The sequence below is a fragment of the Danio rerio genome, chromosome 9 (genome assembly GCF_049306965.1).
Source record: "Danio rerio strain Tuebingen ecotype United States chromosome 9, GRCz12tu, whole genome shotgun sequence".
NCBI classification, from domain to species: Eukaryota; Metazoa; Chordata; class Actinopteri; order Cypriniformes; family Danionidae; genus Danio; species Danio rerio.
In genome coordinates this window covers 25,775,102-25,799,717 of record NC_133184.1, presented here as the reverse complement: position 1 = coordinate 25,799,717, position 24,616 = coordinate 25,775,102, and the positions used below count along the sequence as shown (strand labels likewise).

Below are 24,616 nucleotides of genomic sequence, written 5' to 3'. Positions count from 1 at the left end.
CATCGGTTTTGGCATCTAAACCATTTATTGTAGAAATCTGTGCTGAGCTGTTGTTTCTCTAGCTCTCACCTCTCCTGCACTGTGGCTGCGCTGGCGGGACAGGTGCTGTCTGTGAGCCAACAGTCCGCTGGACCGCGAGTTCTGCAAGGGCAGCCGCGGGTCAATAAATGTTGTGGCACGACAGTTGTGGTCTACAAAGAAGGCCTGTGACGCATGAACACATAGACAAGAAGTTTGAGCAGTAAATTTGTAAACAGAAATCTGTTTACGGTTTAAAGCAGATGGGCCTCCGTAAACACACTTAACTCAGATTTCATCTGTACAGTTTGTCACATGCAGGTCTAAGATTAAAGGTATTGTTCACCCAAAACTAAAAACTCTGTCATAATTTGCTCACTCTTCACTTGTTTGAGTTTCTGTTTGAGTTTGATCACAAAAGAAGATATTTTGAAGAAAACTGAAAACTGGTCACGACTTCCATAATATTTCTTCTGCCAGCTTTAAAATATCATCTTTTATGAATAAAAAACTAACAAAAGTTTGCAACGCTTGAGGAAGTGTAAATGTTCATTTTTGTGTCAACTATTCCTTTAAACAGGTGCACAGGAACAGAAAACACACACACGCATGGACGCACGCACGCACGCACACACACACCTTCCCAGTATGGTCATGTTTCATCTCCCAGCCCCGGGGAAGCTCCAGCTGCTTGTTGGAGAACAGATTGAGGAAGTTGACCAGGTCTCGGTTGTGCTGGTACCGCTCAAAGTGTTGGGCATCCCGTCGAACTTTACTGATCATGTGCTTCAGACACGTGTTACTTGTGAACATCCGATAGGCACTCTGAAGGTGAACAAGAAATCATGACAAGAAGGTGTTAAAATACGCAACATGCCACAGATGGACACCACATGCTGTAACTACGCCTCTGCTCTCTGGACAGTGCACTGTAACAACACGTCCTGCAATGTTTGAGAAGTAGGTCAGTCAAAAGAGCAGGTGGTTCCCTGTGGCTGTTTACACCTAGTCACTTCTTGTGTTTTTTCTGATTGTATTGCCATTCCATCATGAAGAGTTGTTAATGCCCTCCGAAATGCATTCCGATTCAATCGCTCAAACTACTTCAGGAGGGGGTCTGGGACGCATTCCAGAGTAAACAGATGCAGGTCTAAATGCATCTGGTTCTTGAAACCATTGAAAATATCTTGAAAACATTTGATAGTGTGAACAGCGCTAATGCAAGATTCAATGCAACTCTTCTGTTCTTACTCAATTTGTGATCGATCATTAACCATTAAATAATTTAATTATAATGTTAAACTATTATAAAATGGCAGTTTTAACAACATAGAACAGATCCCATACATTTAGCAACCTATCTCTATAAATTCAGAGGAAAAATAATAGAAAAATATAAAGTTTTGTTCATATCTTGCAGACAAAATAGATGTTTCATTCAGCCTGTAATGTCAGAGATCACTAAGATTATTAGTGTGCTTGATGATGTTTTACTGGAACAGGAGTCAAGAACAAAGCCTCCTGTAGTTTACAGATAAAGTCATGTATATATACCAAATACTAATAATAATAAAAAAAAGATCTGCTCTTTAATCAATAGCATATAGCATGGGAAATCATATCTGTTTAGCCGTGACACATTCAACTGGCCTAATATAATCAGTACCAGGCGACACAGTGACACAGTAGGTAGTGCTATAGCCTCACAGCGAGAAGGTCGCTGGTTCGAGTCTCGGCTGGATCAGTTGGTGTTTCTGTGCGGAGTTTGCATGTTTTCCCTGCAATTGTGTGGGTTTCCTCCAGGTGCTCCGGTTTCCCCCATAGTTCAAAGACATGCGGTGCAGGTGAACTGAGTAGGCTAAATTGTATATAGTGTATGAGTGTGTATGGGTGTTTCCCAGAGATAGGTTGCAGCTGGAAGGGCATCCACTGCGTAAAACATGTGCTGGATAAGTTGGCAATTCATTTCGCTGTAACGACACCGGATTAATAAAGGGACTAAGCCGAAAAGAAAATGAATGAATGAATAAACAGAACCATTTTCACAAATCAGCAGTGGTGGAAAGAGTACTGAAAAAGCATACTTAAGTAAAAGTACCAATACTTGCCTAAAAATGTAGTGTGAATACAGTAAAAGTATCTGTTGTAAATATTACTCAAAGTAGGAGTAAAAAGTTGCCCTTTTAAAAGTACTCATGAGTAGTGTGTATTTTGCTGTTAAAAGTTAATGCATTTACATGTAATTTGTGGATGTGTGTAAACATAACATTCTGTTGTGCATTTAGTTTTTGCCCAGCAGGCACACAACGTCATAAGACGTTAATATCAGGTTAGATTTAGGTTATGATGTAAGGTGACCAAAATTCAATGTCTAGCCAATGTCTAAGGACAACATTATTTTGATGTCCAAAAATGACATCAAATGATGTTGATTTTTGGTTGATTTTAGGTTGTTAGAAAGTGACCAAAATCCAATGTCGAGCCAACATCTTAAACCAACATCCTATTGACGTCAAATACTGACATTTATTCATCAGTTATGGCAAGCAAAATTCAACATCTGATAGATTTCATAGTGGTAACGTTGACACAACGTCAAGCTGTAACATCATTAGATGTTGATATTTGGTTGGTTTTAGGTTGGACGTTGGACACTGACATCGGGCTGACGTTGAGTTCTGATGTAAACTCAATTTTCATTTCCAAACAAAATGCAGCGTCTCCACGACATTAGGGTCCAATTTCAATCTGACGGCATGATGACGTCTTGTGCCTGCTGGGTGTTTAAGGCCATTTCGGTCATCATACTGTAAATATTAATCATCTTCTCATCAGTGACATGCATCTAAACCAGGGGTGCCCATACTCGGTCCTGGAGGGCTGGTGTCCAGCAAAGTTTAGTTCCAATCCCAATTAGACACACCTGGGCTAGCTAAAATCTGCAGAACATCAGCCCTTCAGGACTGTGGCTGTTTCTCAATATGCGTTCTTTAGCTGTCTTGCGTCCTCGTGTTCTCGTGTAACGTCATCATCAGCTGGCAAAGTTCAGCTCCAATTCTCAAGACCGCAAGAACAAAGGATGCGTGAAACTTCCCGGATGTGATCTTGATATTGAGGACGCACTGATGCAGACTTAAGCACCTGGAAGTCCCAGGAGTCATTGCGACTGGAGGAGGGAAGCGCAGCATTTATCTAGATTTATTATTAAAGTTAAGAGATTTAACTTATTTACCTCCGGAGTTTCCCTAAATGAAACAGTGAATATAAACATTACCATGGACATCTTAATAAAGGATTAAACACATTAAGGGTGTTTGTTTGCTGAAATTCGTATTAAAATCTGTTTTATTTATATTGTGCGACGTATATTTATAATGTTTTTATGCAAAGTATATATTTTGAAAAGGGGAAAAACAATAAATCGTTGTATGAATGCTGTCATGTTTTAATAATTTACCATTTAAAACGCGTGAAGGTCATGTGACCACCAGGAAGAATGAAGCATCTCATTTCTCAAAGGACGCGTTCTCTGCCCTCATGCTCTTCTAAGTTTGTTCTTTCGAGGACACCTGGCAAGACCGGTTTCACAAGAACGCAAGTCCGTTCTCTGCATTATTGGAATTGAGAAACAGCCTGTGTTTGGGTATCCCTGATCTAAACAGTCTCTGGGTCAATGCGTGTAAAGATTTTGAACATCTTGGACACTTAATGCTTCCAAACAGTTTGCTTCAGTGTAAAGTGCACATGTCTTAAGTAGTTCATTATGATGCAATTTACCTTCTGTGTGTGATATGATTGGACATGAATTACTGGACTGATTTTTCTAATCCCCATAAACAAGAAAAAATAAATAGTAACTGCAGGTTGAAGGAAAGTAGTGAGAGTAAAAGTACAGATATTGCACTAAAATGTACTCAAGGAAAAGTAAAAGTACACATTTTTAAAACTACTTCGTAAATTACAATTTCTGAGAAAAACTACTCAATTACAGTAATTTAGGTATTTGTAATTAGTTACTTTACACCACTGCATATCAGTGAGCAATCCAATTAGAGAAAATGCATGAAGTGACCGGGTGTAATGAGGCTCATTGACAAAACCACATCCTAATGTGAGGGTCTAAACATGGTCTTGTTTCAGGTGTGCTCTGGTGTTTGTGTCTCTGAGTGCTTTGGCTTACAGGATTAGAATGCAGAACAGAGAAGAAGTCTGGACTGGACAGGAACTTTGCACCAGGAGACTGAAGCAGAAGAGCCAGACGAGAGCGTGAGCTGGCCTGACCAATAATGCCATCCCTCCGGTATTCTAGACAAGAGCAGACATCAATAAACACAGACTGTACAAAACTACTCACTTCCCAAAACACCATCATCTGTAGTTGGATGGCTTACCACTGATGGACTGAGCCAGCACGTCTGTTTCATCAGCTGGAGGATCTTCAACTCTGGGTTCCTCAGACCTTTCACTGGTCATTGTCCTGCGAATACTCTGATACCTGCCAGAGAGAAATCACAGCAATTGTTCATGTAACAAAGTCTTCATTAATTTACCCAGATTTCAGCTTCTTTTATAACAAAAATGTCCATATTTCTATAATGAAAATGTTACAACATAAATCTTTCATTTTCTGCGGTTCGTTTTCCTATGGGGACCCGAGATAAATAAGGAATTAAGCCTAAGGAATTGAATGAATCTTTTTATGAATATTTTCACAGAGTATTGCATCTACACTGCCCAAATTCATTGTCATTTCCAAGCTGAAGGATATGATGGCTTTTTTCCCACCTATAGTTTACTTAAACTGCAATCACATTCCAATATAGTCTGAGTGCAGACCTGCACTTACACTCTCAGACACCTGAGACGGCACATAAAAACAGCAGTCTGTTTGCATTGCTAATGGAGACAAGTTTTAATGCTTACATTTTTACATTTTATTTTGCTGTTAGATTTGTAATGTACAGTATATCCACAAAAGCATCAACATGCATTTTAGTGTAGTGCATTAATAATCTAGCCACATCTGCTAGTTTGAAAATGCAAAACTGCATCAAGCCAATTAAACAGTTTTCTGTGTGAGGACAATGATTAATGTGAAACTGTGTGTTCATACTTTGGACACATCATGTATGCCTGTATAGCACATTTTATTTAAGCATTTAATTTTAGCATTTTCCTTACATTGGTTTGTTATAGGACGTAAATGCTTCATGATAAATTATGCAGTTAAATCTGCATGTGCAGACATGCTAGTTTGTACATATGATTTATACTTTTTATAGTTTATAAATGGTTCAATTGTCATATTACATAAAAAGTTATGCTAAGCACTTTTCGGTATTTCAAAATGTTGCAGTGCCAGTTTGGTTGGATGTTGACATGTGTCTTCCTGAGTACTGTCCATTATGATACTAAAATACTTTTGCTTTTATCAAATACAAAATCTTTAAAACATCTTATCCCCATAGAAATGCAGAAGGAGGGCTGGAAAAAAAGTATTTTTGGCAGAGAGTGCAGGTGGTGAAGTGACGTCACTTGAAGAAAAAAGCACAGGTGTCTGAGACTGCCGGGAAAACCAGATCCAAAACCTTCTAACCATATTGTTCTCTGACATTTCGCAGATAAAATTCCAGTAAAATTCCCTGTATTTGGGAGTTTGGTGTAAAAGTGAAAAGTTGTTAGGTTCACACAAAATCAGTAGTAGCAAACAGTTACCGGCTTGATTGGAAAGTGCTTTTTGCTAAGCTGTGAGTTTTACATGTCTATGCTGGCAGTAGATCTTTTCACACACACATATTTACTGAAACGAAAGCTCCATTGTCACCATTGTCTATTGTTCAGTCCTAATAGTGTTCCAAACAATAAATCAGGATTATTTTCTGACAGAATTTCTATTGAAATTACAAGATTTAACAGATTTTCCAGAATTCTTTTCATTCATTTCTTCATAAATTTTCATTTTTGCATTGCCCTTGAAATCATTGGAAAATGAGAAAGTAACCTTAGAGTAACATTAGGAGAAGATTAAGCTTGCTGGTGTGTCCTTTACTGTGTAAAATGAGATTTTCAGCTCAGTAACATTTTAAACCAGTCCAGTATTGTTCTAACCTGCGGTTGAGTTGTTCCATCTGCAGAATGGAGCTGGAGCGGGTCAGACCCTGTGGAGCCGGAGGGCCAGTGGGTCTCTGCCATGTGGTGGTGCGATTCACGTGATCCACAAAGAAGATACGACCATGACTGTCAATACGAGCCTCCCAGTCTGAGGAAAAAGAGGGAGCAAATGAGAATGAGAGCATGACAGTGCCTGATTAGCCCTGATATTTTTTTGGCAAAATTGGCTTTACAAGCAAACACACAGGCAAAGTGAACATGCACATTTGGCACCCTTGGTAAATATGACCAAAGAAGACTGTGAAAGGTTTGTTGTTGTTTTTTTTTTAAACCTTTGCTCTCATTGAGAACATTCCTTCATATATTCATTTACTTTTCGGCTTAGTCCCTTTGATAATCTCGAGACGCCAGAGTGAAATGAATCACCAACTTATCCAGCATATGTTTTATGCAGCAGATGCCCTTCCAGCTTCAACCCTTCTGGGAAACATCCATACACTCTCATTCACACACATACACAATGAACAATTCAGCTTACCCAATTCACCTATAGTGCATGTCTTTGGTCTTGTGGGGGAAACGAGAGCACCCGGATAAAACCCACGTAAACACAGGGAGAACATCCACACAGAAATGCCAAGTGACCAAGCCAAGGCTCGAACCAGCAACCTTGCTGTAAGGGGACAGCGCTACCCACTGTGCCACCGAGTCACCTCATGGAGAACAACAAATTGCAAATACAGCACAGTTTGTGTGCCGCAATTATTGGCACCAAATTTCAACACACACACACACACACACACACACTCACATAATTAATCATTTATTTATCTTTTGCATGTTCTGATAATACTTTACATTTTTATTACTTTTGGGTAAAACACAAAAAAAAAACTCACCAAGGCCCAACTATAAATAATAGAAATATATATAAATAATAAATAATACAAAAATCAATAATACAAAATCACTCACAGAGATTTGTTGAGATTCACAACACGAGAAGTGGCTTTTAAAATAGCAAAAACACTGAAATGCCAGTTTCCACCTTCAGGGCAGTGTAGAAATATACATTTCTATGATTTAGTTTCAAATAAACAATAATCTACATGTAACTGAAAAGTTATATTCTTTGGTTTTTAATTTCATTCGAAACTGTAACAGCCCAGCTATGAGGGACGTTAAACCTTTGTATTTCTGAGCACGGGCTCAGCCAAGGTGATGCAAATGCTATGGGTGGCGTCTTAAAGACGGTGCCTTAGTCTTTGGGTGATACTTTCCAATACGTTATTTGATCACTGCATGCTACTATATATGATGATTAGATAAGGGCTGGGAAAATGCTGTTTGACTCCAATACTTTATTTACATGCTTTTGTTAGCTATCTCCACCTAGCCACCCCCTCCTCCTAAAAACATAACATAGACTCATTTTAGACTTGCGATAAAACTTGCGAACTGCAGACCTGTGAGAGACTCCAGTAGGCTCTTGCAGACTCGTTTACAACAGCAGTAATAGTCAAATTTGATGTTGTGTTGTGACTAAGCCTGGTAAAAAAATCTCCAAAATTCACAAATGAAACTGTCAAAAAGTACAAAAGGTTTCGAAAGGGTTTTAAGAAAAAGGTAAGCTACTCTCACATCTAATAATAAACTGAAACATACTGTTTTTTTTTATTTTTTATGTTAAACTAGCCTTTTTGCTTATATTTTCCAGAGGTGCCAATATTACTGAGGACACCTTAAACCACACTGAAGCGCATGCAGACTTACAGAAACACATACACACACTCACTGGGAGGTAAGGGCTCGTCCACACGCTGGTATCGGTGGATGTCTTGTCTTACAGATGGCAGAGAATTAACACGCTGATCTCCGTTTACCTGAGGAACGCCTGCAAAACATTTAGATACAATACATCAGGGTGTATTTTCATAATCTACTTGATTAACACATAAATGGCTGTGTGAATACCTAATTCTGACTCTGTCTCCGTAACAAAAGTCTCAGAGTCCACAGATTCCCCATCTCCGGATGGTATCAACTCATCTTCATCCTCCTGTGACACTCCTGCTGTGGCCTCCAGGCTCCATCTTCTGGACATGGTATCCTCAGTCACATCTTCACATTCCTCTTCCTCGTTGGTGGGGGGCTCTGGTTTTGGAGCCTCTCTCTCCGGCTCATTAGTTAGATGTGTTTCTTCAGCAGTCTCTGCAACCTCGTAAGTGGTAGGTGGATCGTCTGAGAGATCTTCTCCCCCTGGGTCAATGGCTGCCTCTGCCCCCTGCTCGGCCTCCTGTGAAGACCAAGTTCACAAAGACAGATTACCTTCTTTCTTTCTTTCTTTCTTTCTTTCTTTCTTTCTTTCTTTCTTTCTTTCTTTCTTTCTTTCTTTCTTTCTTTCTTTCTTTCTTTCTTTCTTTCTTTCTTTCTTTCTTTCTATCTATCTATCTATCTATCTATCATTGTCTGTCTGTCTGTCTGTCTGTCTGTCTGTCTGTCTGTCTGTCTGTCTATCTATCTATCTATCTATCTATCTATCTATCTATCTATCTATCTATCTATCTATCTATCTATCTATCTATCTATCTGTCTATCAGTCTATCTGTCTGCCTGCCTGCCTGCCTGTCTGTCTGTCAATCCATCCGACTGTCATTTTTGTTTCTACTTACATAACTTTTCATTTCTGATGTTTGATATATTGAGTAAATTAAAAAGATGAAAACCATGTGGTGCTGTCAAATCATTATATCAGATATTTTTGACTTTTTATGAGAAAGTATGCTGAGCAACTCATTATTTAATCCTTATGTTATTTAATCTTTATGTTATTTAATGTAAATTGTTAATTAATATTATCAAGAAAATATGTTATTTTTTAAATAAATTGTAACACACTAGACATTAGTCCAAATTATTATACATTTTGACTTAACATCAATGCAAAGAGAACATGTGTGTGGTGAAACCAGTTTTATAAAAAAAAATAAAGTTAGATTATTTCAGTTAGCTGCCAACATTTCTAAATTTGTTATGTAATAATTGTATGTAATTATTCAATTACATGTTAAGTGTTTTAGTTACTACAACACTATGATTTGTACTAAATCAATAATACTCAACCACATCTGTAAAAGATGTTGACATTTGCCAGCTGATTCAAATGTTGTCACTCGATTGAATGGGCATTATCAGCTGATAGATACATTGCAAAAATGCTTTTCTTACTTTGATTTTTTGTCTTGTTTCTATTCGAAATATCTAAAAATTCTTATATCAAGAAGCATTTCTAGGTAAATAAAACATAGTCTTGTTTTAAGAAATAATATGCCAATATTAAGTGATTTTTTCATTAAAACAAGCAAAATAATCTGCCAATGGGGTAAGCAAAATAATCTTGTTTTTCCTTTTGACATAAGATTATTTTGCTTACCCCATAGGCAGATTATTTAGCTTGTTTGAAGGAAAAACACTTCATTTTGGCATATTATTTCTTAAAACAAGACATTGTGTTTTGCTTGACTGAAAAACTCTTCTTGATTTAAGAATTTTTAGATATATGGACTTGAAACAATACACACAATCTAAGTAAAAAAAGCATTTTGCAGTGTATGGGCCAGTAGGGGCCTTCTGCACCCACTGGTAGGCTCAGAAGGCTGTTATCATCCATCCACAAGAATAATCAACTATAGATCACATCCGGCTGTGGCCGGAAGTTAATGAGAATTATTTATATTATGTATTAAATTTCCCATTAATAGTATTTTAATAACCCCGACCCCAACCCTAAACCCAACAGCCACAGTAATGTAAAAACAGATCTGGAGTCTTCTCTATTAGTATAGCTTATTAACTATGTGGATGTATGATAACAGCCTTCTGAGCCAACCAGTAGGCGCAAAAGGCCTCTATTGGCCCATATCTATCAGCTAATAACCACTGATAATGGCCATTTAATCAAGTGATAAAATTTGAAGTGGGTGCATTTGCAGAAGGCTTTGAAAACTCTTATATTTCGAATTAAAAAGTCCCTTGGATTAAACATTTTCCCTTCAGTAAATCTGCTTCTGACCTGAGATGCTGATGCAGGCCCCGGGCAGCAGTCAGATGCCATTGAGGAGATATCAACTTCGGTTGCCAACTCTTCACTGCGCGCCAGGCCCTCTTCCTCCTCCTCCTCTACCTCCACCTCCCGGCCCTGTTCCTCCTGCCTCTCCATCAGACTGGCGGTTTCCACCTCGGGAGCGACTGAACTGGGCACGACCTCTGGCTCAGGAGGCACCTCTTCTCCTGCATTCAGAGTTTCTACTTCAGACTCCAGCCCAGCCTCTTCTGAAGGTTCCTCTACGCCTCCATCAAACACAGCTCCTCTTGCTGCTGCTTTTGGGGGTGTTTGATAAGACCTTGGAATGCCGTTAAATGTTGACAACGTGGCCTCTGTAGCAGCAGATCTGTCCTCATCTTCATCTGAGTCGATGTGCAGCATGGCACTGAGTCGCGTATGTGTGGGAAAGCTGGAGCGGAGTTTTGGAGAAGCTGCTCCTAGAGGTCTGTCACCTGGGCCCTTAGGAGCCTCGATGGCATCAAGCTGCTCGCTGAAAGACCCCTGGAGCAGGTCTGGAGAAGAAGGGGCCTCGTCGTCCAGGGTGCCACCATAGATCTCTGTGTCGGGGGAGGGAATACTGCTCCCCTCCCCATTTCTGTTGGACCCCAGGGAGGCTGTTGGGGAAGGGCCTGCTGATGAGATGGGTAGAGGATGAGGCAGCTCTTCGTCATCTGAAGGGGTTCCAGGAGCTCCGTTGAGGGCTGCTGCCCCCAGAATTGTCTCGGGAGACACATCTGTGAGAGGTGAGGTGAGTTAACTTAAAATAAATGGAAAACAGTAGTTATTAGTGCCATTGAGTAAGAGCACAAATGTATGTGAGCTTACCATCTGGGCCCATAGACGTGACGTCCACTTTAAAGTGCATTTGACCACTCACATGATCAGTGGGCAAACGACGACATAGGGAGAAGCTGAGTGACTGGTTCCTGTAGCCATTAAAACACACACATTTACACACATAACACTGTTCAATCATTTTTGTCATTTTTTCTAAGAATTTTTTTTTTTTTTTTATGTTGACCAAGTCTGTGTTTATTTAAAAAAGAATACATTGAGATTTTTGAGAAAAATTATTATAATAAAAAATTTTTTTATATGAATATATTTTACAATTGGGCAAAACTGAAATGTATTGTTTTGATACTTTTCAGTCTTTTTTGATGCCAAAGAAACATTTATTACTATCACTGTTGAAAATGATGAGCTATTAGGAGTTTTGTGGCAATGCAATAGGGATTATTTATCTGAAAAAGTCATATATCTTTCATGATTCAATGATTTTGCATTTACTTTAATCCGTTTTATGCATTTTTACAGAATAAAATGAATAATTCTTTCAAAAAATAGCTTGCTAACCCATAACGTCTTAAGGGTAGTATATTACTGATCTTCTAATATCTGTGTTTATGTTGCATGGAAAATGAATCATGAAGGAAGGATAAGGATCATGTCTGTTTGCATAAATCGTATGTTTTGTGTCACGCTCACCCTGTCGAATGTCTCTCCAGCAGCAGCTGCACAGGAATATTCAGCTGACCCAAGAAGCGTTTAATAATGGGTCGACTTTTAGCAAACTTGTCTTTAACCTCAATCACTAATACGTCTGTCATAAGAGCCACAAAAGTATGTTTCTGCAAGGAAAAATAATGAGAGAAGCATATTTATCTCATCAGTTCAGTCGATTTGTACTATCTGAATAAGAGAGTAAGTGTATGCTGTAAGTGTCATTATGTGTGTGTCACCTCTCCATGCCAAACAGGATTAGTGGTGTTAGTTGTAATGCCGGATCGCCTCTCTTGGCCGTGATGGGAAAAGGTCGGAAAGCAGCTTCTTTTGCCTGGATGAATGCTCATCTTCAGATAAGGGTCTGGGTTAAAAAACATCCCCTTCTTCAGCCCAACAGCTCGAATATCTAAAACAAACAACAATCTAGTAAAAAAAATAGCTCAAATAAATCGGTGGAGTAGGATAATATTAGTAGAAGTCATTGAGAGTTATTTGAAGAGCATAAATCATTTTTATCTCTTACACATGTAAAATTTACCTGATAGCGTAAAGCTAACCAGTTTTCGACTACTGTCTGAAGCTTGTTGTCCTTCTCCTTGGCCATCAACCTAGAACATTTATTTTTGTGAGTGGTAATTTATATGTATTCATTCATGCAATCATTTTCCTTCAGGTAAGTCCCTTCATTCATCAGCGGTCCCTACAGTAGAATAAACCGCCAACTTATCCAGCAAATGTTTTACACAGCGGATGCCCTAACCACAGAGCCACTGCGCTGCCATATATATATATATATATATATATATATATATATATATATATATATATATATATATATAAAACACACATTGTTCTAGACTATCCAGCACCATTTTGTGACTGAATATCAACATGAAGTAGGCTAGTGTATGCTGTTAAGCTAGTTTAACTTTCTGCAAGCTATGTTTTTCTTTCTGCAAGTTTTACAGTTAATTAAAAAGCTAGCAAATGATTACAGCTCAGATAAATATTTTGTGTCTAACTGTTTAGTTTTGTGGCAAGTAGCCATGTAAAAATTGGGATACTGTACATTCAGCAGCTTGTTTTCCCAGAATAAAGTCCTTCAGGCTTATTAAATAGCCCTCTGTTTCACATTGCTGATAAGCCTGTCAGGCTTTATTCTGACACAACTAGCTGAATTAACCCCTTACTTAAACAACGTGACATGTTCCTTAATTAGGGATCGAGCACATATGGTATTTCAGAAGTGGTGAAAATTTACATGTGTTATAGGTTTCGGAAGTGGGCGTGGCAAAAATGACTCGAAAGCGCCACCTATGCATTTTTGACGAACTGGCCCCCGAGCTACAATTCACGCACACGCACAAAAATTGGGCACACATCAAACATGCCAAAACCTACTAAAAATCTCAAAGCCAACAGGAAGTAGGATATTTTTAACTTTCTATGCCAAAAAAAACCTCCACAATTTTTGGCCATTTCCAGGCATTTTATTTTATCCGATCAACACCAAAATTGGGGTTTGTCATGTAAAGGCCTTGGCGATGTTAAATTGCGAAGATCTAGAGTTTTCGTCCAAGACTGTGTCCATGGCAGCCTCTAAAATTTTGACAATTCGCCATAAAACAGGAAGTTGTTATAACTCAGGCATGCATAGAGCTGTAACTCTACGGACAGCAGGTGCCCAGGACCAGAAGAGATCTCCTATGTGAAAACATCCATCCAATGACATGACAAATCTCCAGCCTATTCAAAACATAAGGCTGCAGTCAAATAGCCATTTAACACTCCTCATCCCTTATTGCAGCAAACACATAAATATTGCACAGAAATTGTGAACAGGTAGAGAATAATTAGTCAAATGAGACTGAATAGTGAATGAATAAATGAATGAATGAATGAATGAATGAATGAATGAATGAATGAATGAATGAATGAATGACCTAAACATTTTGAACACTGGTGTGCAGTCTATTATGTTAATTTTCCATATTAATGTTAATACCAGACATTCCTATTGCAATTTTATGAATGGGTCAGAAATGTTGGCAACACTTCATTTAAGTGTCATTGTTACGCTTATGTACTTACTATTTTAATAACAATAAGCTACGCATAATTACAACTAAAAATCTCATCATAACCCTAACCATATAGTAAGTCCATGCAGTTCCTTTATGCTACTCAGTACTTAAATGTGTACTTTAACTCACAAAAACACCTTAAAATACAGTTTGCCAAAGTGTTTAATTACCTGCTTTATAATAAGTGTTTGATTGGCCTAACAACTGTTTTCCACAAAACTGCATTGTGAAGTCAAGCACTTAAGCACACAGTGTGTTTTTGTGAGCTGTAAGGCTGTCTGTAGAGACAAGAGTAATGTCTGCGGTGGACACACACACAGAGAGAGAGAGAGAGAGAGAGAGACTGACCGAGGCTCTGGGGTTCTTGACTGTGATGCAGGGAGTCGTGGCTCTCAATGCTCCACTTACTCCATGGTAGTATTTAAAGCAGATTCTTGTCTCAGCTAGAAGAGAGAACCAGATAAGTGTCAGCATTACTCATCTGCTCAGCATATCTGTATAGTCAGCACTATATTGAATATACAGTAACATTAAAAAAATAAGCATTTTTAGAATCTTCAACTTTCACAATGAATCTTAGCGCCAAGATTATAAAACAACTGAATGTTATAGCATAAGTCAGGATCTCTACTGTTGTCTAACCTTCTGCTCCATTAAGTATTTCATAACATAAAACTGGAAGGCTGCAGTTACTCACATTCAAGAAAGTATGGTCCGACCTCTAATCTCCAGACGATCTGACCACACTGTGTGCCGTTTACCCCACGGTTCTTACAGTCCCACACATTTGATGGACAGGTTTCATCTGATAAAAAGCACATTGCATTAACACTGTTAGAAATCTGTCAAATGTATAGTAACACATCAACTGTTGTTGCCAGTACACTTTACAATGGTGCAAAACCTTTTTATAACAGGTGGAAAATAAAAAACACTGTTAATCAAAATAACCACAAGTAACCTATCTGACTTAAGTACTGTACAATATAAAGTGCACAGAGTCATACAGAACATCAACATAGCAACATGTGAAACTGAAATGATGTAACTATAAACTATAAATCTGCTTGCTTTTTTTAACTTCCAAAACTGCACATTTACAAGTATTTTACTGTAAAATGTAATGAAATTATTTTTTTCATCATTAAGATTAATGGAACTTTGGTGGTTAATCTGCAGCACAAGAATCAAGTTGAAAAGACTCAATAAATAATTGCACCACCACATAACAGTGACAAATTTTACAACAGTATGTATAACAAATCTGCAGTGGCTCTGCAAATAACATCGCACAACATTAGTCATCTACTAATGAACAAATGTGGGCCAGATTACATTAAAGCCATTACTGAATGTCTGCTTAGTCGTCAAAACATGGAGCCACTAGAGAGATAAGACCCTTGCACAGGTACAGAAGTTCTGCTGGCCTTCAAGGCAGTGGTTAGTGGCTTTGTGCCCAGATGTATCGCTTTGCTCCAGGCTCATATTTTTACATGACAGGGAGAATTGTGATCTTACTGTTTAAGGAGGAGGACTGAAGGGCACAGAGGATGAAGGCATCTTCTAGTAAACATGTCTAACAGCATGTCTGGTACAGTCCTGCTGCTTTTAATTTAAAACTCGACTCGTACTGTATTATGTCTCTGTTGTAGCCTGTACTTGTGTCAGGAAATTCTAAACTTTGTATTACACCAATTTTATGTCAGGGCCTTCTCATGATGAATGGCTTTGTTAAGAAGAATTTAACCACTTAAAATTATCTGAATGTATTTGATTTATAATGTATCATACGGGTTAAAATGAAAATGTTATATTTTTATTTTTCATTTATATAAAATATTTTTAAATATACATTAAGTAGGATTGTCATGTTTTTTTGTTTTTTTTTGTTTAAAATAGATGTTTTCCTTTGTAGAGCTGAAAATTTCTCGACTCTTCTGAAGTTAAAACATTGGTATTATGTTGTTTTAAATAAAATTAGCATAAATATCTAGTCTAAATACACTTTTTTGTGATTTTTATTTTATTTGAGATTTTTTAATTTAATTTGATGTAAATGACAGCATAGTTAGTTCAAATTTATCATTAGTAGTTTGCCAAAGAACAACATTTATATAACATTTATATATTAGAAATTTACTGATTTACAAGCCTAGCAAGATGTGAAAATCAAATATACTACATCCTGACTTTGGTTTACAGCACCAACTCTTTTACCTATGTGGTACAGGCCGATCCAGTCAGTGGCGTCCACCTCCTCCTTGATGTCCCATGAGATGACGAGGTTCTGTCCGCGGCACAGTGTAAACTCTAGAGTGGAGGCTGTGAGTGAGGATCGCCCTTGAGAACTGACCAGGTCTGTGTCGCTATTGGCTCTGAGCAGTCCTACTCCCGCTTGCTCAGCTCCACCGCGCTCCGCCAGGCTTCGCAGGTTTTCCGGGCTTAGCGTGTGCCGCACATTCGGGCTGCGTCTTCGGCCTGCAGACTCCCGTGTGGCCAGGTGATCCCGCCCCTGAGGCGCCATGCCGGACGCCGGGCCGGAGCGGGGCCTGGACGGGAGGACTGCTGTGGCGAGAGATGGGCGAATGGTGGCAGCGGTGTGGGGGCGACTCTATGGAATAATGACTGGCTTTGAGGAAAAAGCCAGAATGGCGGAGAACCCTGACTTGAATCCTGGATCAGACCTGAACTCTAACTGTCTGCACACACAGGTGAAGGAGACAGAAACTCTTCTGGCCTATCGTCTGATAGAGCACTTGGCTATGATAATGGCTATTGACCTTAACGATTTGAGAATAAGGTATTTAATTAATCTTTAATGAGTCTAAAAGAGCTCAGTTTTATCCCATTGATTGGCCACTGGGTTCCAGCTAGCAAATACAATCCTTCTTGGCTCCTAATTGAAGATCGTCAACAAATCTGTCCATGAACATTGAAGAAGACAAATGTTCAAATATGTCAGCTCTACCGATCTTTAGAATGATAAATAAGAGTATGGAGCAGAAAAAGGATATGGGAAATGATAAGGAGTATGAAAATAAGGAGGGGGCAGGGCATTGGATAGGAAGAGAAAGGCAAATGTTAGCTAAGAGAAAGAATTACATTCTTACACAGATTGTTATAAACAGTCATGTTTGTACTGTAAGTACACATACTTGATTCTTTTTGAGATAACATCCCCAAAAAGAATGATAAATTGCTTTGAGTCTGTCAGATGTTTTCCTGACAGCAGCTCCAACAAATTCAGTGACTCATTCCCACCGTTATTTTAAATTTAGACACTACACTGTTTAAAAAATGTCATTTTATGTCAGCTTTATTCATTTTATAGACATTTTCATCAGGACTAATTCATTTAAATAGTTTTATTTCAGGGTGAAGCAGTGGCATAGGGTAGTGCTGTCACCTCACAGCAAGAAGATCGCTGGTCCGAGCCTCGGCTTAGTTGGTGTTTCTGTGTGGAGTTTGCATGTTCTCCCTGCGATTCATGGGTTTTCTCTGGATGCTCCGGTTTCCCCTAGAGTCCAAAGACATGCAGTACAGGTAAATTAGGTTGGCTAAATTGTCCGTAATGTATGAGTGTGTGTGTGTGTGTGTGTGAATGTGTGTGTGGATGTTTCCCAGATATGGGTTGCGGCTGGAAGAGTATCCGATGTGTAAAAACTTGCTGGATAAGTTGGCTGGTAATTCCTCTGTGGCAACCCCGGATTAATAAAGGGACTAAGCCGACAAGAAAATGAATGTTTTATTTCATAGTTGTTTGTGTTGCAGGTTTAGTAATTTTGTAATGTAATGTGTATTTACACAGCACATTTATCGTGTATGGCCATACACCCAAAGCGCTTCACAATCTTGAGGAGGGTCTCTCCACACCACCACCAGTGTGCAGCATCCAACTGGATGATGTGACGGCAGCCAAAGGGCAACGCTCACCACACACTAGGTATTGATGGAAGATTTCATTACTTTAACTTACAATTAACATGAATAATAACATAATTCAAACCAAATATTCATTAAAAATATCAAAAGTAAAACAGCAACCGTCACAAATTTGTGAGTGTTTTGAACTAATGGTTTTATAAAAAAAATTATAAGAGCCAGCTTCTACTTTTGAACTGAACTGTGTATTTGTATGTATGTAAACTAACAGTTGCTGTTTATATTTCAAGTCATGTCACACACATTATACATACAGTTGAAGTCAGAATTATTAGCCCCCTTTAGACTTTTTTTTTTTCTTTTAAATATTTCCCAAATTATTTTTAACAGATTCAGGAAATTTTCACAGAATGTCTGATAATATTTTTTCTTCTGGAGAAAGTCGTATTTGTTTTATTTCGGCTAGAATGAAAGCAGTTATAGGGGCAAAATTATTAGCCCCTTTAAGCTAAATTTTTTTTTCGATAATCTACAGAACAAACCACCGTTATACAATACTTTGCCTAATTACCCTAACCTGCCTAGTTAACCAAATTAACCTAGTGAAGCCTTTAAATGTCACTTTAAGCTGTATATAAGTGTCTTGAAAAATATCAAGTAAAATATTATTTACTGTCATCATGGCAAAGATGAAATAAATCAGTTATTAGAAATAGGTTTTTAAAACTATTCCCTCCATTAAACATAAATTGGGGAAAAATAAACAGGGGCGCTAATAATTCAAAGGGGCTAATAATTCTGACTTCAACTGTACATACAAATTCAATAATTCATATTCACATTGCATTGCATCGGAGCGGTGTACGTTCACTAAAAAAAAAATGTTTTATAAGAATCAATTCACTTAGAATCAAAGCGACACTGGTCTCAGTTTTGTGTGCAACTTTTGGGCCCAAAAAGCTGTTTCAATCCACCACATTGCACTGTGGTTAAAAACACACCCAATAATCCCTTAAAAAGCAGATCTAAAGAGGAATTGAAGTTAATATTTTTTTTCTAAAGCAAAGGAACTGTTTATTTACTTTCTTCCAGCACCTCAAGAAAACCATGATGAGAGGTGATTCTAATTCATCAAATTATATTCTGCTACAAAATAAATCATATATGTGTGCCGGTTAAACAATCCACAGTTAAACTCCAATATCATTTATTCATTTTCCTTGGGTTTAGTCCCTTTTATTCATCAGGGGTGGCCATAGCAGAATAAAACACTAACTTATCCAGCATATATTTTACACAGTGGATGCCCTTCCAGCTGCAACCCAGTACTGGGAAACATTCATGCACACTCATTTACACACATACACTACGGCCAATTTTGTTTACCCAATTCACCTATAGTGCATGTCTTTAGACTGTGGAGGAAACCGGAGCACCCGGAGGTAACCCACTTGAAGACGGGGAGAACATGCAAACTCCACACAGAAATGCCAACTGACCCAGATGAGACTCGATCCAGAGACCTTCTTGCTGTGAGGTGACAGTGCTAACCACTGAGTCACTCTGTCACCCCTAAACTTCATATCAAATCAACTATTTCCAGGCTCACTAACATCTAATTTAAACTTTTCATTATTTTCAGTACCCCACATATGTACTCCAGTTACTGATACATATCTGTTCTGTATGTGCAATTTGACTATTTGCAATATTTGAAATAAGAAGTCTCACATTGCAAAATGACAAGCAGTGTATTGCATGTCAGAAAATGCCTGAGTGAGCGTGCACGTGTGTATGAGTGCGTTACAGGAGGTGATGTCAGCACAGAGAGTTTCTGCAGTGTTTGCATGCGGATGACACCTGATCTTACAGTCCATTAAATAGTAAATGAGGTCTGTTCACCTAGGCATAAATGCAGTGTTTGCTATCGCTACAGGAACCCCTCTGTAGACTAGCGGAGGTTACTGCAGTCTTTGCTTCTTGACATAACGGGCACCTTGGGGAGCTGGCACAGAGCATGGCACAGCATTACACTTCCCCTCTATATAACAAACACATTCAGAAAGCACACACACACAACTGCATATGACTGTTCTACCAACAGACTTTTTAGTCTCATATCTTGCCAAATTTAAGGTCTCATTCATTACCAATTTGAAGTCTGCTTTCCCAATTAAAGTCCCAATTTACTGTTAAAAGACTGATTAACACTTTCAAACAAAATATTTTATATTTGTACATTATATGTAATATTTTATTATCAAGAGAATACCTATTTGCAAACAAATCTTTACAAATATTCAAAGAATATCAATAAGTTGGATTTATTACCAAGTATTTTCTTGCAAAACATAATTATAGATACGTCAATGAACTAACACTGCTAACTGCATATGCTGAACGTTTACAAACGGAAATATTGTTATTTCACGTTTTATCCTTTTCTTATTCATCCATTTCAAATAGCTTTGACACAATCTGCATGGCATAAAGCTCTATATTAATACTTGTCTTTTGACTATAGGAGGGGTTTCCTCATAACCTCTGCCTCATCTGACAGGCAGACAACCCCTCTGCCCACTACTTCCCCTCACATCTCACCCATCTCCCAGCTAAATGAAAATGTGATGCAGCATTATGAATACAGAATGAGTACTGCAGCATCACTAATAAGGATATCAAAATCAGTTTGCCAATTATGCAGCAACTTTCAGCCAGTTTAGGTCCTATTCATGTATTTATTCATTTATTTGTACACTGCTTCTTCTTTTGCGCTATACATTTTTACTTCTGCAGCATGTAACAAACTTTAGTAAATGAGTAGCCTATGCCTATATACTTTTCCTGAATTATGGAGTAAAAAAGTGTTCAGTGTGCTAGTGCAAATTATCATATATTTAAATATAACATTTTAGAAAACTTGTAATAGGCTACTGAAAAATGCTTGACATTCCTAATGTTATCCATCAACTGGGAAATTATAGGGATGCATATTTGCATGTTAAGCCTATTCATCTGCAGTGACTTCCACAAGCAGATATAACAAACAGTTATTTATAGATGCATTTATTTGACGAAAATAATGAGCTAATTTAAAAATAGGCGAAATGAATAAATGATGCGTGATGTATTTTTTATTACTCAGCAGAAGCGTGTATTACGTCACATGAGCTCGGGCGCCTCTCTTTCTCTCTCTCTCTCTGCTACTGGGCGCGATCCAGCAGATTCATCACACGAACGTTTATTTTAATGTGCAGGTGAAGCCCAGCGCGCGCACACACACACTTCACAGAGCGTGACTGCGCTTCTCACGACACGCATGCAGCGCTATCGCATAACGCAGGGAATTCCCTTCGTCATGTATTCATACATCATGATCTACAGATGATCAGCAGTGCTGCATTATCGCAAACCCCTCATGTGTGTTTCTAAAGCTCTGAGTCAGCCCCGCTAATATCCTGCACCTAAAAAGTGCGTCTCCCAAAGTCAAACTGGAAATGCGGTAATTGGCTCAAATAAAACTGCTGAATCATAAACATGTTTGGTGTTAAAACACCGCACACATGCAGCATGCATCAAAACACAGTACATTGTGTAACCGCGTACCTGCGCATCAACGTGATGTGCTCGTGGAATCGCCGACCAAATCCGCGGCGCAGAGGCGATTAACGCGCGTTAGTAATGCCGTTTTTATTGCTCATTCCTCAGCAGCGGTCCATTCAGGGCCTCTTCATCCGTGGCTGAAATCACGACCGAGGGACCAGTCCTCTTCTGCACAGGTTCACAGATGAGCTATACCAACATCCTGGATGTTTGTGGTCTGGTGCCGCTGAATACCTGATCTGATCTGAAACACCGCTCAGGATTCACGCAGAAAACGGCGATCGGTTTCCCTGTGGACGTGACCACCCGGCTGGGTCCGTCTTCATGTCAGTCCCCGCAGCGCATGCAGGCAGCGGTGCTTATAAAGCGGTTATAAGCGCTGGAGGGAGTGTGAGGGTGGCGACTGATGGGGAAAACATCTGTCCTGCACACGAACAGCTCTTTCACTGAGAGAGAGAACAGCCTGAAGCCTACAAACGACTTCACATCACATCTGTGAGGGTCGATGATGCAGACATACATGGGAGAAGAACACTTTGTTAAGTGATGTTACTTTAGTTTAAAAATGCTGAGCTCTCAACCCCAATTCCTACAATATGGACAAATTTAAATGCCACATTAAAGCGTTTAACTAATTAATTTACCCCAATTTAAACACAACAGATGGGGTTTTCCATGTCTTTTCCAAATTTGTTTTGAAACAAAAATATAATTTAAGACTAGTTTATGTAAAATATAATGTCTTATACAGTACATTGTCTCAAAACATTAATTTTCCCACATTTGTCTCACAAATTGCTAATTTAGATTTTATATATTATAAAAAAATATGTCTATAAGGTAATTTTCACAGCATATTTTAACAAAATTTGACACTAAAACCAGAATCTTTCCTTTAAATACTTAAATGTTGTTGTTGTTTTTTCCTGTAAAGCTGCATAAGGCATCACATAATTTTGTATAATAGGCAATTAAATGGGTCAAAACTGCACAAAATTTCCCAATGATTATTTGATGTATTTTTTGTGGAGTTAATTCAAGCCTTTTGATGAGTCACACACAATGTCGTTACAAAGTTTATGCACACACAATTTCACAGTAGTGTTTTTTTACATAAGGAACTTTAAAAGTGTTCTGGAAAAAGTGTTGAAAGCCATGAATCAAACCAGCCAGCTAAGAACCACGTTACAAACTTTAGACTGGGTATATGAACAGTGGACAAAAAGACATTGGAACATTTGGTTATTTGTATTTTATATTGCAGTTTTACATTTTATTATTTTAATTTGTCAATAATTGCTGCTTTATTATGCATTCCTTGTTGTTCCAGTTATAATCGTGTGATTAAGTGGTTTCAAGAAGACTTGATTTCATGAGTATAAGATCAAGTGTTTCAATGTGAAGTTGTCGTTGAATTAACAGATTCAACAAAAGCATACTTGGATGAACAACCTAAAGATTCATTTCCTTGATCATTTTCTTTATTAGGATTGTAAAAGTATTACAAATTTAACAATGAATATATTTATCAGTTCACATGAAGACTCATAAACTGTACTTTTTTGTTCAACAAATGTTAGAAGAATATCATGCTCATTCTTTTAAAACTGTCAAGCTAAAAAAAATATATAAAAATATAAGAAATTGATCAAAGAACACGTAACTAACTTTTTTATATTAAGGTAAAAAGAGGTTAAAGGTGTTTATATTGTTACACGCTGAGCAAAACCCTGAAAATATGTTCTGTCATGTTTGAAAATGAAATAAGTCATTTCCATCCTATATTGTAGAAGAATCGTGTGTGTAATGTGACTGTACGTGACTTACAGCCTGTGCTATAGTCTGAGGACAGCATTTGTATTCATATGGTGTGGTTTCTTCTGAATGCTCGTAGACTGGATATCACTTCAGACAAGTGTGTTCACTTTCATTCTGTCCTGAGAGTAAATACCGCTGATTATAAATGAGCTCTATGGGCCAAATGATTCATGCATGAATGAATGGAGCTGGGTGGACCGTTGTGTGAAGCAATTTTAACAGCGCATCAGATATTAGAAGACCCTGTTTTGACTTCACAGCTTTCGGTTTTCTCAGATGAGATGGGGAAAAAAGTGTCTCGGTCTAAACCCAGTCAAATGGTGTTTGGCAGCTGCAGCGGCCAAATCTCAGCAGGGCTGACATCCATCTGTTAGCCTGACGTAAAAATGCTAAATATTATTAAATGTGACTAATTAGCAGGAATTACACAGACAATATGTTTGAAGGATTGTATCTAGGCACTGCATACACAGCACTCATATTAAAGCGACAGCGCACATTTTAAAAAGAACATCCTGGCTGAGGTTTGAGGTTTTCAAGCTAATTTAGTGCTCAGCATAACTGAGTACACCCCATTTTAAAAAATGAATATATTTATCCATTTCTCAGTGAATATAGGCAATGGATTTTGGTGCATTTAAACAAAACAGGTTAAAAATATATATTTATTAAAATAATATTTTAGTCACCAAACATATTTAGAAATTGAAAGATAATACAATCAAATTCAAGCAAAATATTGAAAAACAATTACAATCTACAAAATTTCAACTAAATTTTTCATTTGATTTGCTTCATATGATTTCCTCTTTTTTAAATTTGTATTTAATATTTTTCTATACATATAAATTTAGGTGTACCAATTTTTGGACCGTTGTCGTAAGTTTTTTTGTTAGATAAGCTCCAGATTTGGCTTCACTACTGACAAATCTAATGTATATGCACAGATGTAATATTACATTATAGTACATTACAAGTAATATTACTAATAGTGTACTCCTATATGCTGAGCACTGTACAAGCAAACAAATTGATCAAAATCAAAATGAAATAAGTAAAAAATGAAACATTAAATAAAATACATTAAAAAATAACCAGTAAAGACAAATATAAAAAATTAAAATAAAAAAATTATATAATTAAAATAAAAGAGAAAAAATTTTAATGAACAAAGAAAAATAACCTAATATAATCTTTATTAAAAGCAGAAATCTCTCAAAACAATGTAATACAATACGAAACTGAATAAATTAATATAATAACCAATATAATAATAACCAATATATATATATATATATATATATATATATATATATATATATATATATATATATATATATATATATATATATATATCTGTCTGATTCTCGAATCTGATTGGCTGATAGCCGTGATATATTTAAGTAATATCAGCACCCTTACAGCCTTTTTACCCTTTGTGTATTACGTATTACTCCGCCCACATACAGCCAGCAAAAAGCAGACACTA

At 37.6% G+C, this 24,616-nt stretch overlaps 1 protein-coding gene and 1 long non-coding RNA gene across 8 annotated transcripts in view; one reads left to right on the top strand and one right to left on the bottom strand.

Annotated features, from left to right (window-relative positions):
- The window catches only part of hecw2a (HECT, C2 and WW domain containing E3 ubiquitin protein ligase 2a), a 36,784-nt gene extending 15,128 nt beyond the window's left edge, over window positions 1-21,656 (bottom strand). For 2 of the 6 annotated variants that reach the window (XM_073912715.1, XM_073912718.1), the window contains exons 1-17: window positions 21,313-21,656; window positions 17,231-17,341; window positions 16,042-16,796; window positions 14,522-14,629; window positions 14,173-14,267; window positions 12,279-12,348; window positions 11,977-12,146; window positions 11,723-11,865; window positions 11,060-11,160; window positions 10,202-10,968; window positions 8,104-8,425; window positions 7,925-8,023; window positions 6,127-6,277; window positions 4,410-4,513; window positions 4,199-4,323; window positions 658-843; window positions 70-204 (exon numbers count right to left, since the gene is read on the bottom strand). In XM_073912715.1, the coding sequence (XP_073768816.1) occupies window positions 70-204; window positions 658-843; window positions 4,199-4,323; window positions 4,410-4,513; window positions 6,127-6,277; window positions 7,925-8,023; window positions 8,104-8,425; window positions 10,202-10,968; window positions 11,060-11,160; window positions 11,723-11,865; window positions 11,977-12,146; window positions 12,279-12,348; window positions 14,173-14,267; window positions 14,522-14,629; window positions 16,042-16,348 (2,883 nt within the window). In that variant the 5' untranslated portion in view covers window positions 16,349-16,796; window positions 17,231-17,341; window positions 21,313-21,656. The remainder of the gene's footprint in view (window positions 1-69; window positions 205-657; window positions 844-4,198; window positions 4,324-4,409; window positions 4,514-6,126; window positions 6,278-7,924; window positions 8,024-8,103; window positions 8,426-10,201; window positions 10,969-11,059; window positions 11,161-11,722; window positions 11,866-11,976; window positions 12,147-12,278; window positions 12,349-14,172; window positions 14,268-14,521; window positions 14,630-16,041; window positions 16,797-17,230; window positions 17,342-21,312) is intronic. The other 4 variants (XM_073912716.1, XM_073912719.1, XM_021478948.3 and 1 more) reach the window with 2 other exon arrangements.
- Window positions 16,046-23,275, top strand: LOC141376129 (uncharacterized). Of its 2 annotated transcripts, none has more exons than XR_012385366.1 (4): window positions 16,046-16,535; window positions 17,188-17,367; window positions 17,633-17,767; window positions 21,415-23,275. It is a non-coding gene; the product is annotated as an uncharacterized lncRNA (long non-coding RNA). The 2 variants fall into 2 exon arrangements; XR_012385365.1 differs by having other exon boundaries at window positions 16,077-16,535; window positions 17,199-17,367.
- Window positions 23,276-24,616: the final 1,341 nt, after the last annotated feature.